The 18329-nt window shown below is 33.3% G+C and overlaps 1 protein-coding gene and 1 pseudogene across 10 annotated transcripts; both read right to left on the reverse strand.

The window, feature by feature from the left end:
* Positions 1-3366: 3366 nt before the first annotated feature.
* Positions 3367-9896, reverse strand: LOC146908050 (disease resistance protein Roq1-like; annotated as a pseudogene). The gene is made up of 5 exons (XR_015020192.1): positions 9405-9896; positions 8071-9157; positions 7319-7600; positions 6097-6894; positions 3367-5571 (listed from the first exon to the last, which is right to left on the reverse strand). The product of XR_015020192.1 is annotated as a disease resistance protein Roq1-like (transcript).
* An 837-nt stretch (positions 9897-10733) lies between these two features.
* Positions 10734-18110, reverse strand: LOC146908051 (TMV resistance protein N-like). Of its 9 annotated transcripts, none has more exons than XM_085726761.1 (8): positions 17825-17978; positions 16985-17152; positions 16671-16845; positions 15245-16349; positions 14855-15136; positions 12597-13496; positions 11428-12168; positions 10734-11116 (listed from the first exon to the last, which is right to left on the reverse strand). In XM_085726761.1, exons 1-7 carry the CDS (start codon positions 17853-17855, stop codon positions 11458-11460), a joined length of 3372 nt encoding a protein of 1123 aa, XP_085582887.1. In that variant the 5' UTR covers positions 17856-17978; the 3' UTR covers positions 10734-11116; positions 11428-11457. The 9 variants fall into 9 exon arrangements, with proteins under 9 accessions (XP_085582887.1, XP_085582886.1, XP_085582883.1 ...); XM_085726760.1 differs by having other exon boundaries at positions 10734-11136; XM_085726757.1 differs by having other exon boundaries at positions 16985-17176; positions 17825-17975.
* Positions 18111-18329: the final 219 nt, after the last annotated feature.

Below are 18329 nucleotides of genomic sequence, written 5' to 3' on the forward strand. Positions count from 1 at the left end.
TTGTTCATATGTTTCTGTTTTGAATTGACCTTTGTTGTAAACATGAAAGTTGTTGTTATTTGTGATACCTTTCAAGTAGCTTTGGTTTGACATGAAAATATGTTGTGGATAATTTATTATGTTTTTACAAAGATACATAGTGAATTATTGTTGATGTTTAAATATGATGTTATATGATGTTGTTTATGATTGATGAATATGATGTTTTAAGATGTTGTTTATTATCATTTGATATTGTTATATTATGATATGACATGAATTATTTATGTGATCCATATGTTGTCATGATGCTAAGATGTTAAGATGTTAAGACGTTAAGATGATATGAAGTTGTTAAGTCGTCGAGTCGTTATGAAGTCGTCAAGTTGTTAAGATGTCATAGATGTTCATGAAGTTTCTAAGACGTAAGATGTTGAGTCCATGCATACTCATTTAAAGATGAGGGTTCATGCCCTGGAGCTTTTGCTCAACCACGACGATGGAGCTTATGCTCAACCAGAGACGAGGGCTCATGCCCTAGGAGCTTTTGCTCAAATAGTGACGAGGGCTTATGCCCTAGGAGTATATTTATGCTCAATAGTGACGAGGGCTTATGCTCTAGGAGTATATTTATGCTCACAAGCGACGAGGGCTTATGCCCTAGATTGGTACCACATGCATTTGCTATTTCATGATGATTCAAGATGATTTAAGATGATAAGAGTTGCATAGTCGAGTTGAGTCGCATTGTCAAGTCAAGAGTCGAGTCAATCATGAAGTTGTTTATGACTATGATTATGAAGTCGATTATGAGTTTGATTAAGAAGTTGTTATGATGATTATAAGATGCTAAATGATTATTGTTGTTGATGTTCATGATTGTTTTGATGATGATGTTTGTTTATGAGTTGATGATTATGATTTGATGACTATGGTTATGATTAGTACTTGATGTTATATGGTGATGTTTATGTCTATGATTAAGATGATGTATGATACTATGATTAAAAGGATATATGATAATGCTTATGACCAATATTTGTAGATATGTGATGATATTTATATGATGATATGATACGAAGTATATGACTAATATAGGAAGAATAGTGACACTAGTTAAGGAAGTTTAAGTTGTTAGATATGATTAATGAATTATAAGATGTTTAAGTTGTTGAATGTACTTTATATGATTTATATGCTTAATATTATTGTTTGAGAAATCTCACCCCTCTGCTTGGAAATGTTGCTCTTCGTATGGGTAACTTGCAGGTAACCAGGATTAGTTGTGGTCGTGAGTGGACTCCTCACAAGTGTGTCTTAGGTGCTCTGATACGTAACGGGATGAGATTATGTCTTCTATTTCTATTCCTTACGTATTACTTATGGATTTTTATGAATAAATGTTGAACAAGACTTATGAGATTTTTATGTTGAGGCCTGTGTGCCAAAGATTATTTTTATTGTTGAACTAATTTCCGCTGCGAAGTTTTGAATTACTTATGTTAAATGATTTTGAAGAATAAATTGTTATTTATTCAGTTTATGAATTTTTAAGAAGTGTAGCATTCCGTTTAAAGTTGAAAAACTCTGATTTATTTATGAAATTTTTACGTTGGGAAAACGGGGTGTTACACATGTCACTTCAAGAGAGATTGTTTTGAGTTAGGGGATAATGATATCTTCATGTATGTTTCTCACCTTGAAAATGATGATACTTGCAAATTGACTTGCATGTAGAAAGGGTATTCGTTTAGCAATCAACATTAACTTTAATAGGTGGTGCGAAGATTACCGAAGGTCATTCTGAAGAGGCGGATGTAAAAATACTTAAGGTCAGCCTTTGAGGTGGAGTTGACAAGGTGAAATACATAGTGAATGTATGCATTTGGAAGTTGAGGTATAGAAAGCTCACCTTGAGGCGTATAGTCTTCCGCTAGTGGGACTAAGACGAGATAAGTTGACGACACCGCTAGTGAGCAACAAAATTCTTCAAGAGGACGCAAGATATTATGGGGATTGAAGATTAATGTATGCCATAACTTATGGGAATACCTAAAATACCAAGTAACTTGATGCATGTAGATCTTCAAGAAGACAAAAGACGTTCAGTGGTTGAAGAGGTTATGGTGAATCTTGTGGAACTCCCTAAAAGTCCTAGTTTAGTTGGGTTTAAGAATCATCATGAGGGTGGAAGGCATTCTTAGGGTTTAACAGATAAATGTGAAAGCTTGTGGAACTACATTGCTTCAATATGACATCACAAATTTAAAGTCAATGTGGAGAATTGTTGAAAAGTGAGTCAAAATTGATGTTGAAAGTTTTAGATAATTGTAGCGCGACTTGGAGCGTTTGATGAGCGATTTGACTGATGGCAGCTTTGTACTATGTAAGAAATAGTGAATTGTGGCGCAATCCAAGAAAATCATGGCCCAATTTTCTTGGGATCTAAGCACTATATAAGCATCATTTGTTCCATTTGGTGGAGAATCTCATGAAACCAAAGGATGAAACTTTTAGGAAACTTAGAGGCTAAGAGTTGGGTGTCTTTGGGTGAGATTCTTGGGTTGGAAAACAATTATAAACACTTTGAGTGATTGAAAATCATTGATTCCCTTGGTCTCAAGAAGAGATTCGAAAAATGGTAGAAATTAGATTTGTTCTTTGAGAGCTTGTTGAAACTAATTTCTTGTAACCTTTTGTATCTCATTGTAATGAAACTCATTGATAGTGAAATGAAGAGATCTCTCTCCTACAGACATAAGTCATTATTGGGCCGAACTGGGTGAACAAATTTTGTTGTGTTTGTTTCTCTTCTCTCTTTTATCTATTGCTTGTGTTTGTGCTTTACACTTAGTTACTAGATTATATTTATGTTTGTTATTGTTGTTATTTCTTAAGACTACATTGAAATTGGTTACTACTTCATTTTGCTCCACACATGTAAGTTTATTGCGGTGATTGAGTTCCAGATTCACAACAATATATTTACTAAGATTTTTTTGAGTCTATATATTTACTAAGATAAAAAAAATATTAAAAATATTTACATGATTTTAAAAATAAAATTGATATAGCGTAAATTTAAATATACTCTAGTATGATACATAATTGTTTTTTTTCAGAGGTAGTATGACACAACATTTTTTTTTTGTCAAGAGTATGACACATAACTTATTAACTGAAAAACATATTTTAGGTGACAAATATATTAAAAAAAAGGCTAGTTAACATACATCATTCGAACAATTGCTCTCAAGTGGCTAATGAGCTTCACTAAAAAACTATTTCTTTAGGAGAATCTAAGTTGAATTTTAGATGAAACAATTTTTTGTCGTACTTTACTTACATTATGAATTATTAGATCCCTTTCCAACAAAAGAATAATAACAGAAATGGATTCTCTAATTTTATTGTTAACATTGTTGATTTTAGTGTATTTGGTACAGACTTTCATAATTAAAATAAGATAAAGATAATTATACGATGTTGTTTAAAATATATTATATAGGTAGAAAGTTACCATGGATAGAGGATCGAAAGGTAGATAATATGCATCCCATTACTTCTAAGTTGAAAATTTTAGTCTTGCTTTAAACTCTCTCTCGTTGGAAATAGTTTTCTTCAGCTTTTCACTGCATCAGTTCAAGGAAGAGAAAGGAAACGACTTGCGTTTCCAATATAAAGCTCAGATTCATCGTTCCAAAACAGGAAGAAGCCACGAAATAGAGTCAATCAATGAAACAAACGAGGAGATATCAAAGTTTCTCATAGCCGAACAGGAAAGCACCCACGAAATGTTTAATAATTATCAAATGAGGAGATATCAAAGTTATTATTCCACAAGAAGTTCATAGTTTAGTTAATCCGTTGGTAACAAAGTCTAAACATTTAAATAATCCCACAATGCATAAAAAAAAAAATATGCAAGGTCCGGGGTTCAAACCCCGGCCACCACCAAAAAATCCGTTAGTAACAAAGTCTAAACATTTAAATTCAATTTTTTATTTGTCAAGTTTAATTTCAACAATTTTTTTATATTTTTTAGATAGATGAAATGACAAATTAATCCCACATAAATAACTTGGACGAGGCTCAAACATTAATCATAACGTCCAACCAAACAATTTAACATCTCTCCAATTGAGCTAGAACTACACTATAAAAAAAATTGAGCTAGAACTTATAAACTAATTTCAACTATATAACTCACTCTGAAATTAAATATACAAGCAAGAAAGAATGATATTGTTATGCATATTCAAAAAGATTGTTGGTCACATTTTTTTATATGTAATTCAAATAAAAAAAATTAGTCTATTGCTTAAATTATCTCCACGACTAATAAATTAGATAATTGGAAATAATAATAAATAAAAAGTGATACTAAGTAGGTCTAGAATTTTTTTTTTCCTATTTATCAACGCAACGAAAATAAACGGAGAAAGGAAATATGATTTTTTTTTTGGTCGATAGAAAATATGATATTTTATTAAACAAAAAAAGAAAATATGATATTTTATTATATTTTTATTTTGGTAGTTATAACATGAGAGAAGATGTTAACTTTTCCGTATATTTTAATATGAGCAATGCTATATCTCTAGAAAAATAACATCAAGAATTCTTCTTCAAGAATAAAGAGCAACCAATCACAATGCACTATTTGCCACAATTCAATGAGGTGTGGCTGAAAAATAGGAAGTGGACAAATAAATCATGCAATTAAAACTTGCCAGCTATGTCTTGAAAAATTCTTGATGCTTTTTTTCTAGAGAGATAACATTTTCCTTTTAGTATATTTCATTAGTCTAGGAAAATTGCTCTTCTCTCAAACCATTTTGCTTATTCCCATCCCAAAGTTTCAGAATTAACTCCTTGGCATCAAGATACAAGGTCTTTTTTCAGTGTGTGGTCTCCGCCAATCTAAAGGCCTAGATTGAAGAGATTAATTTCTTTCCCCATGGCATCATCATTCTCAACTTCATCTTCATCGGAAACAAACCAGTTATAAGGTAGTTGGATTTTAGGCTCAATGTTATTGTTGTTGCTGCTGCTTTCTTCGGCATTATCGATGACTGCTAAAGGAAGACGAGTTTTTTATCGTTCTATTGAGCCCTCTACGTCTTCCTTGGTTAGCACACGCAACCCCCCACTGCTTCATAATAAAACCTTGGCATGTTTTAAACGCAATCTGCGCTCCTGTATTCACAAAATGGCAGTGCTGCCGAGAGATGTAGATTATCCAAATATAATTTTTTCCGTCAACCCCGTTTAGTTCCAAAGTAATTAGTGGCATATCAAAGCATTCTTCTGTGTATTCATTTTCGAAAGACAGATAAAAACGAGACAAGCAGAGTGAAGGAAGGGGATAACCCAATTCTGCACAATAAGTAGTATCAAAATGAAATGCTACACAAAAGACGAAGCCAACCCAGTCAACATCCATATTAGAGTGTTGAATCCTTATTATTGAATCTGACTTAAATCGATGATCAAACCACTCTGGGATAGTTGGATTTCCATGAAAATCAACATTTTCCCAATGCCACGGCAGGACAAAAAGTCAAAGCCACATCGGAAATGACGAGGCTCCTGATATAAAAAGAAAAACAAGTAGACATATAAAAGCTAGAGAGCGTGTGAAAGAGAAGGCATTCAAAGTGCACACCTCAACTAATCTTATATATTAGCTCCAAAATGTGCCGATAAACTGGAAAAATTATGAACAAAAACATGTTTATAATGGGAGTCATACCTCACTTTTTAATCAACTTTATGAGGATGAGTTAATCCAAAAAGAAAAAAGAGCTAAGACGATATTTGAGTCTATTCAAGATATAATGGGTCATATCCGACCACTCTAGATGTTCAATCCTAAGCGTGAAGATGTTTGTTAAGAGTCCCACCTATATTAACCTAAACTACCTTCTTCCTTTCTTCCATAAAAAAGAAAGAAAAAAGAAAAGAAAAAAGAACTACCTTCTTCCTGATGAATCAGTATGTAATGGAAAATTATGAAAATATATTTATCACATGAGAATGCTTAAGTTAAAATATAGTAATGGATAGTAGAAGCTATATATCCTACAATGTAGAGGGGGAAGGTAGAGTACGAACCTTAACTAATCTTAGTAGCCACATTAAATCAAATTCTTCGAATGTTGCGTCTTTAACAATCATAGGGCAGTCAAAAATATATAATCCGGACCTATGGTCACGAGATCCAGATATTGTTTTGAAATACCTTCCCACTGAATCTAATAATACACTCTGCATTGGGAGATCAGGCAAATATTGAAGCTTATGGCAATGAGATAAGTTTAAATATGCTAGACGATAAAGCCTCTTCATTGAAGACGGAAGTTTGGAAATGTTGTTTCCTTGTAGATTTAATCTTTCTAAAGACCTCAAATCTCCAATAATAGAAGATACTTCAAAAATATGGCAAAAGCTTAAGTCAAAAGAAATTAATGGATCCATTTTATTGAAGTTATCAGGTATTCTAACAAGCTCTATGCAGTCTCTCAAACTTAAGAATCTTAGCTTTGCTAGAGTCCCAATAGATTCATGAATCATGGATAAACTTGTACATTGATCCATATCAAGGTACTCGAGATGTAATGCTTCTATGAAATCTGGAGTTTCATCGAGTTTTGCACAACCAGAGAGACGTAGAATTCTCAGAGAACATAATCTTGACACACTGCCTAAAGAGAGGCTGACCAGACTGCTACAGTTTTGCAAACTCAGAAACACAAGTTCTGTAAGGAGTCCAATTGATGCATCCACAACCAACAAGTTTATGCATCCGGTAAGATCTAACCACTCAAGATTTTTCAACCCTTCAAAGCATGGAGTCATCTTGAGATTTTTGGAGTTGCTTAAATCCATCCTTTTTTTTAGAGAGGGTAGATACTGTGAAGCGAGAATTAGTGGCTAACATGTTAGTATGCTGTATAAAAACTTGAATTTCATTAATAATATAAACTAGAATTAGTCACTAACATCTTTTTCTCTAGTATGCTTTTAGTTTGGATCACCCTTTGTCCATCTCTTATGTAACCATTTTTACTTTTAAGGGGAGAATAGTGTATATTTTAACACAAGACAGAATGAAAGGGCTATTCAAATTTTATGGTTGGGGATGGGAGTGTAATTTACCTTAATAATATAAAAGTCTTTTGGTAGACTTACTTGCATAATAACTTAACAACAACATATAAATCTTCTTTGGGTATAATATTGTTTTTATATCTAGTAAATGCTACTAGTACTTCGCTGAACCTCTCTTTCGTTGATTTGAATGGACAGAAAATGATGAAAGGAGCATTAAAAGTACCTGACTTCCTTCCCATAATTGTTCAATGCTACTGTTAGGCATATTCAATTCAACAAGGTTGCATGGTTGAAAATTTGAAGACAAAGAAATGAAAGGGCAATCATTCCACGAAAGATAACGTAGCGAGTTTGAGAGGGAAATCGGTGTTGCTGAAAAATTCTTATGATCTAATATGAGCAATTTAAGGTGCCTCATTTTTGATAAATTTTCAGCCCTCAAGTTATTGAATTTGAACCCATCCTCATTATGATCTAGGACTATAGCATTAACTTGTATTTCATCCTGAAATGTTAGAATAAACAAAAACATGTTATAAAAGGGAATGAAAGGAAAGGTTAATCATTTGAATTAACCAAATTCAATGCTAAAACATTGAACGATCTGAGTAGGATGGACTTGGATTCTTTGCATCCTGTTGCACCATAAAATTGTTTAAAGTTGGTTGTACCATAAAGACGACTACATAGGATCTAAATCCATCTTATTTCTTGCTCTTAATGTAATGGTTTACAACCGACTGCATTATAAAGTTTAATGCAGAAGATTCATTTTGGAGCAAGATATGATCTCGCATTTAAGAATCACCAATTTAAGCATTCACATGTCGCTTCAGAATGAGATTACCCTAAAAATTTGTGTAGCAAATAATATTAGGTAGATTCGTTTTTTGTTAGACATACAAAATTATTATATGTAAATTTATTTTAATTGAAACCTAAAGATAATAGAAATTGTTTGGAAAGATATGCTACCTTTTCTGTTACCATCACATGATGAAAATCCCAAGAAAGCCACAACCTCCAAAATCCTGGCTCATAGAGATGTTGTCCCTCGACAATATGCTTCCCCATCTCTTGCAATGTATCATGCATATGAATTTCCTGGTTTCTAATGGTTATGAGTGATTTTTGAGTGATGATTGGAATCCCAATATCAGGGTTCAATCGACAAGCGTCTAGAATTCGTCTCACATAATCCACCCTTTCCCCTTTAAAGAAACAAGCAACATGAAGAAATATTTCTCTCTCTCTTTCCTCTAGTCCCTCAAAACTAGTCAGGAGCACTTTCATGATTCCACTATTTGGATTATTCAACCATCCATCCAATGTAGCTCTCCACTGTGTGGCATTTTGGGTATACAAGAAAGAACCCAATACTCTAACTGCTAATGGAAGACGTTGAGCATATTTTAGTACCTCAGAAATAAGCTCTGCATGATTACTCCAAGAATAATCATCTTGGAAGGCTTTTCTGCATAAAAGTTCATGTGTCATTCTCACTCATCAATTCCGCCTCATAAACTATATCCACTCGATACAGTTTTAGAATATGCTCATCTCGAGTGGTTATGATTATTCTACTACCCGCGCCAAGAAATTTGGGGATTATATGCAATTCTTGTAGTTGCTCAAATTGATCGACATTGTCAAGAACAAGAAGAACCATTATGTTGTGTAGCCTATTTCTTACAAGTCCAGATATTTCAGATGGACTGTATGCATCTAAAAATGTTTCTTTTATAGTTTGACGAAGAATTTGTTTCTGCACAGTGATAGCACCACCATTTTCACAAACTTTGATAATGTTCTCAATGAAACAGCAAGCGTCAAATTGATACAAGATTCTGTCGTACAAGACAGTTGCAAGAGTTGTCTTTCCTATTCCACCCATCCCACATATTCCTAAAACTCGAAAGCCATCATCCTCTGACTTTAATCTTAACAGACTTTCTAATGCTTCCACGCGAGTTTGCACTCCTATAAGGTCGTTAGCAAACCCTGAGAATTTATGACCCAATGTTTTTATTACAGCTTGAACAAGTTTGTCAATCTCTTCAAACTCTGGTCCAAGAGTGGGCAGAAATAAGATCACTATTTTATCAGCTAAGAAAACAAGAAGAAATTTGAACATAAATACACATATATAACTAAAGACAGTATATATTAATTCACAATTGCTGATATAAACATGAAATTTTCTCCATAAAAAAAGGAGAAAAATTCAATATGCTCAAACAAACTTGAGTTTTAAAGTGGTTTGTTGCACACGAAAAACTTGTTAAGAATGTAAAACAACATTTATATACTACTTACTTGTTCCTGACATCCCAACCAGCTAATCCAGCTAATCGTCCAGCAAATCGGTACACTCCATCCTGCTTCCGCACATGAGATGGATCAACATCATAGAAAACAGGAAACACAATTTGCTTCAGTTCAGCACGACAATGAGCAATAGCAGCCATTTCATCCAAACACCAAGTTGAGGAAGCATAATCTTTGGAGAAAACAACGATTGAAACTCATGAGTGTTGAATTGCTTGAAAAAGTTGAGGTGAAATAGATTCTCCTTTCTGAAGTTGTTTGTCATCTTTGAAAACGAAAATACATTTTCCAACAAGATGAGCATAGAGATGATCAACAAAGGTGTTGCGAGTGTCGGAACCTCTAAAAGTGATAAAAAAAACATCGTATTTATAGCTTTGGATGCTATGAGAATCGTTACAAGAACTAGAATCTGTACGTCTTGGACCCAAAATTATTTCCCAGAGAATGTCCAAGAAGATAACATAGACATATTTGTGATATGGTGATATGATGATGAATCACTTGATGAATTATTACATCTGTTGTATTTTATGAAGACTAATTCTTCAGACACATGAAACAATTAAAATACAAAATTGTGTTGGACTTTGTCCTTGATCAATTGACTGCATTGTTATTTGTCCACTAGTGGCTGTTATCTTATTGATATCCAATTCAAATAATAATAATTCCCAATTGATTTAATATAACTACAAATCAGAAGAAAAAAAAACTAATTTTATTCATTTTTCTAACAATAGCACACATTGGATTTCGTATTCTTTTATTTTTTTTTTGTCTAAACCCTCTAGTTCATAGGAAAGGTGGCTATAATAATTCAAAATTTGATCGAGATAAAGGTAAAGTCCGACTAAAGATTGTGTCAGCCATGATTTAAACTTAGAGAACAATTAAATTGTATGGTATTTTAGAAAAATAATTAATTCGATTGGATTCTGATTTTGTTAGAAAATTAAATTGTATGGTATTTTAATATTTTGGATCGAATAACATGTATTCTGCCTCAAAATCCATTCAAACGGAACCATAAATATCTCTAATTGGTAAGCTATATTTTATTTTTAGACGCTGAGGTTCACCACCTCGCTACCACTAGATCATGACATTTCAACCATGTCGCTTTGAATCACAATAAAAACTTCACATCTTCACGATTGGAAATACATCATAAGAAATTTTCAAAGAGAAATCAAATGAACTGACTTGCAAAATTGAATGATCAAATTTCAATTCCAAATTACCTTATATATATATAGATATTGATAAACTTTGAAAAATGAGATCAACCAAAAAGTAGGGGATAAGTGTGAAGCCTCATTAAACAGACAAAACTTCAAATTACTAGAAGCACTCTAACAACAATAACACCATAAGTTGTCATTTTGAAAAGGACCAAGTGTCCAAACTTGTTGAAAAATGAGATCAGCCGAAAGTAGGGAAGAAGTGAGGCCAAACTAAATAGACAAAAAAAAAAAAAACTGTAAAATTGTAGCCAAAACACACAAAAAAGGGTATAGAAACGAAAACACTTGAACTCTGAAATCTGAACACATTGTTGTAACAACAAAACACTTCACGTTCCCAACTTGAAGCACCCGGTTGTTTTGGCTGTGTAGTAAGGTTCTGCGAAATTGAGTCCTTCTAGATGACCAGTGGTCATAGCTGCCATAGCAAAGGTCAGACACCATAGCTGCATACAAAGTGCACCCCCTGATAAGAAAAATAATAATTGTGGATCTATGTGAAAATACAGAAGATGCAAACTAGCAAATATGTAATCAAATTTTCAATTCATATGTACAGGGCGAGGCCAAATTCGTACAATTATTAAATCAAGAAGCATGTCTCGACATATTAATTGAACATGGATTAACTAAGTTAGATGCATTGTACTGATAATGTACTAGTGAGACATCATTAATTAACCATGCATTTATTAGTACTTGACAATGGCCAACAATTTTCAATTATTATGTGTTATACCATGTTTAAGATAATTACCTTAGGCTCAAGGAATATAGTGTGCTGTTTTCATTGTGGTCTTTCAGTAAAAAGGCCAAGATTAAAGAGATCAGTCTCTTTCCCCTTGGTTCTATCATTCTCGATTGAATCTTCATTAGAAACTAACCAATTGTAAGGAAGTTGGATTTTAGTCTCAAAGTTGTTGTCGTTGACGCTGCTGCTTCCTTCTGCATTATCTATGAACTGCAAAGGAAGATGTACACTCATTCTCATTTTTGAGCCCTCTATGTCTATCTTGGTTACGACTCGCAACCCCCATTCCTTGATAATCAAACCTTGGCGGGCTTTAAATGTGATTTGTGCTCCTGTTTCTACAAAATGACAGTGTTCCCGAGAGATAAAGATTGACCAAAGATAATTTTTGCCATCAACTCTATTTCGTTCCAAATCTAGTGACATATCAAAGCGTTCTTCCGTGTATTCACTCTCAAAAGAAAGGTAAAAAGGATGTGGTAGTGGTGGTGGCAAAGAGTGTGATTGATATGGAAAACTAGACAGTACATCATGGTTGTTTAACTCAAATGTAACAAAAAATAGAAAGCCAAGCCAGTCAGCATCCATAAAAGAGTTATTTATCCTTAATATTGAGCCCCCTATAAATTGGTAATCGAACAACTCTGAAATATTGTCAGAGCAGAAAGCACGTTTTCCATCAGAGCCGTTAGTTTCCTCATGCCAAGGAACAACAAAGTCAAAGCCGCACCGAAAGAGAAGAGGTTCCTGTGAACAGAACATAAAATACATAGGCATATTAGAAGTTTAGAACCAGAGGATGTGTCTGCAAGGTAACTAGGTAAGGTATCGGATGCGGCAACCCAACTTATCATACACACAAGAAGTGAAAAGCACATTGAACATATATAGATGTTGGTTTGTTTCTTATCATTTGCATTCGGTGAAAATATTTACTTAAATGCAATTTTGATTTCCAACTTTCTTCTTTTCACGTCCCCCCATTTCTAAAATCTTGAATCATAGAAAATAGGCAAACCAAAAATACATTTAATCCAAGTATATTATTGATGATGCACAAATTTGAGATTAGGAAAATATTTAATTATATGGCAAATGTACGGTTTTAGCATTATATCGTAGAGAAAAGACACACATACATTAGAAGTAGATAAAATAAGCAGTGTGTTACGCACCTTCAATAATCTTAATACCCATGTAATGGGGAAGTAATTGAAATATATGTTGCCCAACAAGGATATAGATTTCATGCAATTCGGAGAATCAAAAATATACAATCCTGATCTATGATCACGAGATCCAGATGTTGTTTTAAAATATCTTCCAACTGAATCTGATGGACCACTTTCTGTTGGGATAGGGAGCGAAGGCAAACTCCAAAGCTTATGGCAATGAGACAAGTTTAAATATGATAGATTGTGAAGCCAACTTAATGAAGAAGGAAGTGAAGTGAAGTTATTTCCTTGAAGATTTAGTCTTTCTAAACACATTAATTCTCCAATAGCATCAGGTATTATGAAAATACTGCAAAAGCTTAAGACTAGATAAATCAAAGATTGCAGATGCATAGGAGAAGTGGAAGAACATCCTAGCTCTGTAAATTTAAAGCATCTGCATAGATCTAGAGTTCTAAGCGATGCCATCTTCTTAAAACTGTCGGGTATCCCTACAAGATTTGTGCAGTCTTTCAAACTTAGGTATCTAAGATTTGCAAGAGCCCCAATAGATTCATGAATTGTTGATAAACCTGCACATCGGTCCATATCAAGATACTGTAGAAAAGTCAATCCACTGAAATCCGGAGTGTTTTCCAGTTGTGTGCAATCAGAGAGACGCAAAACTTTTAGAGACCATAATTGTGCTGCATTTCCAAAATCAAGGGTAACTAGACTACTACAGTTCTGCAAACTCAAGAATACAAGTTCTGTAAGAAGTCCAATTGATGGATCCACATGCGATAAGTTTATGCATCCTGTAAGATCTAGCCGCTCCAGGTTTAAGATTCCCTCAAAACATGGAGTCATCTTCAGATTTTTGGAGTTGCTAAGATCCATCCTTTTCAAATTGGGGAGATGCTGTCAAGAGAGAATCAACCACCAATATGTTAGTATGGTTGTATTAAAACTTGAATTTCATTAATTCACTCTAGTATGATTTCAGATTTGCAATGATAAAATTATAAACCACTTATAAACTTGCATTCAAGTTTCTTTTTTTATACCAATGAAGCAATGATGTTTGAGTCACTAAAGAAGTGACCGGTTTTTTCAAACATGCATTTCGGCCACTATTTCAGTCGCTAAACAAATTAGTGACCAGTTTTTTTGTTTTAGCAGCCGAAATTTCAGTCACTAAAGAAGAAATTCTAGTAGTAACAGTATTTTTTCTGGTGTGGCTATAGCCACACCAAACCTTAAGGTAGGTTCGCCGCTGGATTCAAGTAAGATTAGTTAATTAGTACCAGATCAATTATGAATAAGAATAAATGTTGGATATTGTAACCCATATACTTAATGTCATAAGATTTTGTGTGAAGATGTAGCATCTCCCTCACTTATGGTGTTAAAGCATTGATATGTTGTTGCTTCTGATGCTCCCATGTACTCCCCAAACAAGTGGTATTAGAATTTTGGTTGCAGTATTGTGTGATCTTCCACATCACAAAAGAGTTTTAATTCTGTAAAAATATTATTTAGGAAAGACTTGGTTCTTAAGTGGTCAACTATGACATATGAAGCTCCGTACGTAATGCAGGTGTGATACAATATGAATACGTGAATACACGAAAATTTAAATATTTAGGACACGATATACGACTAAGATATTTTAACAAAAAATTTAGAGCAAAGACTCATTTTGGTCCTTCATAATTTTCGTGTGAGATGATATTTTTGAAAATTGAGAAATGGTCCCTCATTGCATTCCTGCACTACAATGGAAAAGGATGAGCTGTTATTGTTAGAGGATTAAGATGTGGGTACTGATTGACATTGATGCAAGGTGTGCTATGAGATTATGTCGGTGGTTGAAGAGCTTTCCGCTATCATGGAAGCTTTTCTGCCCGATTTTCGACATGTGAATTTTTTTTGGAGTGGTTTAGTTTCATATGAAGTATACTTTTATGGATGACCATGATAGATCTTTAGAACCATAATTGTCAGTGAAAAGGGAGTGAAAATTCTTGGAGTAGTTTAGCTTTAAGTGATTATTCTCTTTATGATGGAGTATGATAATTCTATTGAACTATGATTGTTGACGGCGACAATGGAAGCAAATGTATCTTTTTCAATTAAGGTGGAGATTGTTGGCGTTTATGAGATGATCCTTTAGTCAATTATTGATAGGAATTAAACAAAAGAATTTTTTTAATATGGAAATTATCCAACATGCTACTTCCAAAGGGAAAAGATGAAAATTGCAATAAGACAAATACCTGCTTGCCTATCCATAGTTGCTCAATGTTGCTATCCGGCATATTCAATTCTACGAGCTGATATGGATTAAAATTTGATGGCAGAGACATGAAAGGGTAACCACTCCACAGAAGATAGTATAGGGAATTAGAAAGAAATATGGGGCTTCCTGAAAAATTTGTATGATACAATATGAGCACTTTCAAATTTTTCATAGTCGATAAATCTTCATCCCTATAATGATTGAATTTGCTGACATCCTCCTTTTGATTTAGAATTATGGCTTTAGCTTTTATTCCTTCCTGAAAAATTAAAAACAAGCATATTATGAAGTGGAATAAAAAAATAAATGATTATAATAAACTAGATCGTTTAGTCAAAAATATAATTTATTTAGAAGAATAAGATACCGATTGTGTAGTCATTGCATGACAGAAATCACTGTAAAGCCATAATCTACTCCACAATCTTGGCTCATCAGGATGTTGTTCCCGAACAATTTGCTTCCCCAACTCTTGCAACATCTCATGCATATGAATTTCTTGGTTTCTAATAGTTATTAGTGATTTTTCAGCAAGAAGTGGAATTCCAATATTAGGCTGCAATCCACAAGCATGTAGAATTCTCCTTACATAATCTTCCCTCTCCCCAGCAAAGAAGCAAGCAACGTGCAAAAATATTTCTCTCTCTCTTAGATCTAGTCCCTCAAAACTTGACGGAAGCACTTTCATAATTCCACTATCTGGATTATTCTGCCATCCTTCCAACGCTGCTCTCCATTGGATGGTGTTTCTTTTATACAAGAAAGAACCCATTACTCTAATTGCTAATGGAAGACCTTGAGCATACTTTAGTACCTCCGGAATCAGCTCTTCATAATCACTGCTCGAATAATCACTTTTGAAGGCTTTTCTACACAGAAGTTCATGAGCGTCATTATCATTCAGCAATTCGGCCTCATAAACTATATCAGCTTCGTATTCTATGAGAATATGCTTATCCCTAGTGGTTATGATTATTCTACTTCCTGCACAAAGGGATATAGGATTTATATGCAATTCTTGTAGTTGCACAGATTGATCGACATTGTCGAGGACTAGTAGGAGCTTCAACTTGTATAGCCTGTTTGTTATAATTCCAGATATTTCAGATGGACTGTATCCTTCCAGATTTTTTTCTTTTATAGTCTGATGTAGAATTCGTTTCTGCACAGCAATAGCACCACCATCTCTATAAATTTTGCTGACATCCTCAATGAAACAACAAGCATCAAATTGATATTGATGGGAGATTGTGTCATACAAGACATTTGCAAGAGTTGTCTTTCCTATGCCATCCATCCCCCATATTCCTAAAACTCGACTACCATCATCATCTGAACTTAGTTCTAACATAAATTCTAATTCTTCTACTCGAGTTTGTATTCCGATCAGGTCATCAGCAGATCCTGAGAATTTATGGCCCAACTTTTCTATTACAGCCTGGACAATAATTTCAATCGCTTTATATTCTGACCTGAATGCAGAAAAATCACTAAATTATTATAGTTAAAGAATGAAAGTAAGGTGAAAATTTGGAATATATGTTTAGGTAATCTATGGTGAGGGATATAACTCTTTCGTTGATAAAGATATGCAATTAACTTCCACGCAAAAGAGAAAGGTAAAATACAATTTGCTTAAAGAATCCTGAATTATAAAGTAGTATGTTGAACACAAAAAGCTCAATCGAAGACCATATATTATATCCTTCTTACAATTTTTTTTTTTTTTTTTTGATAAATTATATCCTTGTTACTTGTTAGGAATAACAATATAGAATAACTTTTATACTTACTTATCAGTGACATCCCAACCAGCTAATCCAGCCAAACAGGTCATAGCTTTCTTCCACCTATCAACCTTGTTACTTGTTAGAAACACGTGAGTGTTGAATTGCCTGTCGAAGTTGGAGTGAAATAGATTCCCCTTTCTGGAGCTGCTGATCATCCTTGAACGTGAAAATACCTTTTCTAGTGAGATGAGCATAGAGATGGTCAGCGAAGGTGTCACGGGTGTCAACACCTCTGAAACTGATAAACATGTCATATCTATATTTATAGCTTTGAGTCCTATCAAAATCATTCCAAGAACAAGCAGCTGCAGTTGTACCTTCTTCGTCCTCATTCGAAGAACAAGCAATTTCAGTTGTACCTTCTTCATTCAAGATGTTCAAATCAGTTGTAGTTGTACCTTCTTCATCTAAGATGTTCAAATCAGAAAAAGACTGACGGCCACACAAGGCATGTAATGATCGGAAGAACCAAGTTCTTGAACGATCTGCGGTAGGGTATTGAACTGCATCTAATTAATTAAAATAGTAATAACAAAGGAAATTATTTGTAAATTAGTAGACTTTGATTGTGGAAGTTAAAGCATGGATACCAAAGACACACACACCCCACAAACTATTTCAGGAAAAACAAATAAAAGCAGGAACAGTATATACAATTTTAAATTTAAAATAGACCAAATTGAATCAAGGATCCTTTAACTTAATTTAACGTTTCAAATATGTCTTTTTTTTTTAATGTTTAAATAAGTCAACAATGTTGATCCAAACTTCATTTTTCATCTATATATGTTACCAAAAAAAATCAAAATGATCTTTTCTAGTTTCACCTATATATATTATAGTCTTTTCTAGTCAACAATGTAAATTGCATCTTCAATTTATCAAGATAACATCAAAATTACATCATAGTGACAATAAATGAGAGTCTAACAGTGGTACTGTCTAAATAAAACTGGATAATATCCTTTTTATAAAATATTGATGAGATATAAAAATGTCTTATAGTATAATAATTCCAATTTGAACATTTTTTAGTTATCTATTTATCTAATGCATTATACATATACTATCAATTCAATTATAATCTAAGACAAAGGTCACCCAATTAAAAATGTTGATTAGATATAAATAGATAAATAAATAAGCATAAGTTGTACCAGATTTGTTTGACGTTGAGTTTGAGTCCATTGATCTTCTCTGATCAGTTTCTGCGTTGGAGAGAATGTATCACTCGCTGCCTTGAAGAGAAGCACATACAAAGCATAGCATCCTCCTCCCTTCCTAAAGATAATGAATTTTGACTTTGAAGCACCTTCACATGGGATTGAATATATTGTCCACACATTATTTTATTTTTTATTACATTCACACATTATTTTTATTTTTTATGACATAATTGATATGATAAAATTTTTGAAATTCATGATTATTTTCAAAAATATCAACATTAACGTAATGTTTTTGTTATTTAATATGTAAAATAATGTTAGATATTTGCGCCACATTTGTTGTGGATTTTATGTGCTTACATATGCGGGAAAACATGTGTACCGATATGAGAAAATTGATATAATAAAATTTTAAAAACTCATTATTATTTTTAAAATATCAATATTAATGTAGTGTTTTTATTTAATATTATTATTTTAATTTATATGTAAA

Source organism: Medicago sativa, chromosome 7, assembly GCF_051527215.1.
Source record: "Medicago sativa cultivar Bolivia chromosome 7, Bolivia_mono, whole genome shotgun sequence".
Lineage (NCBI taxonomy): Eukaryota > Viridiplantae > Streptophyta > Magnoliopsida > Fabales > Fabaceae > Medicago > Medicago sativa.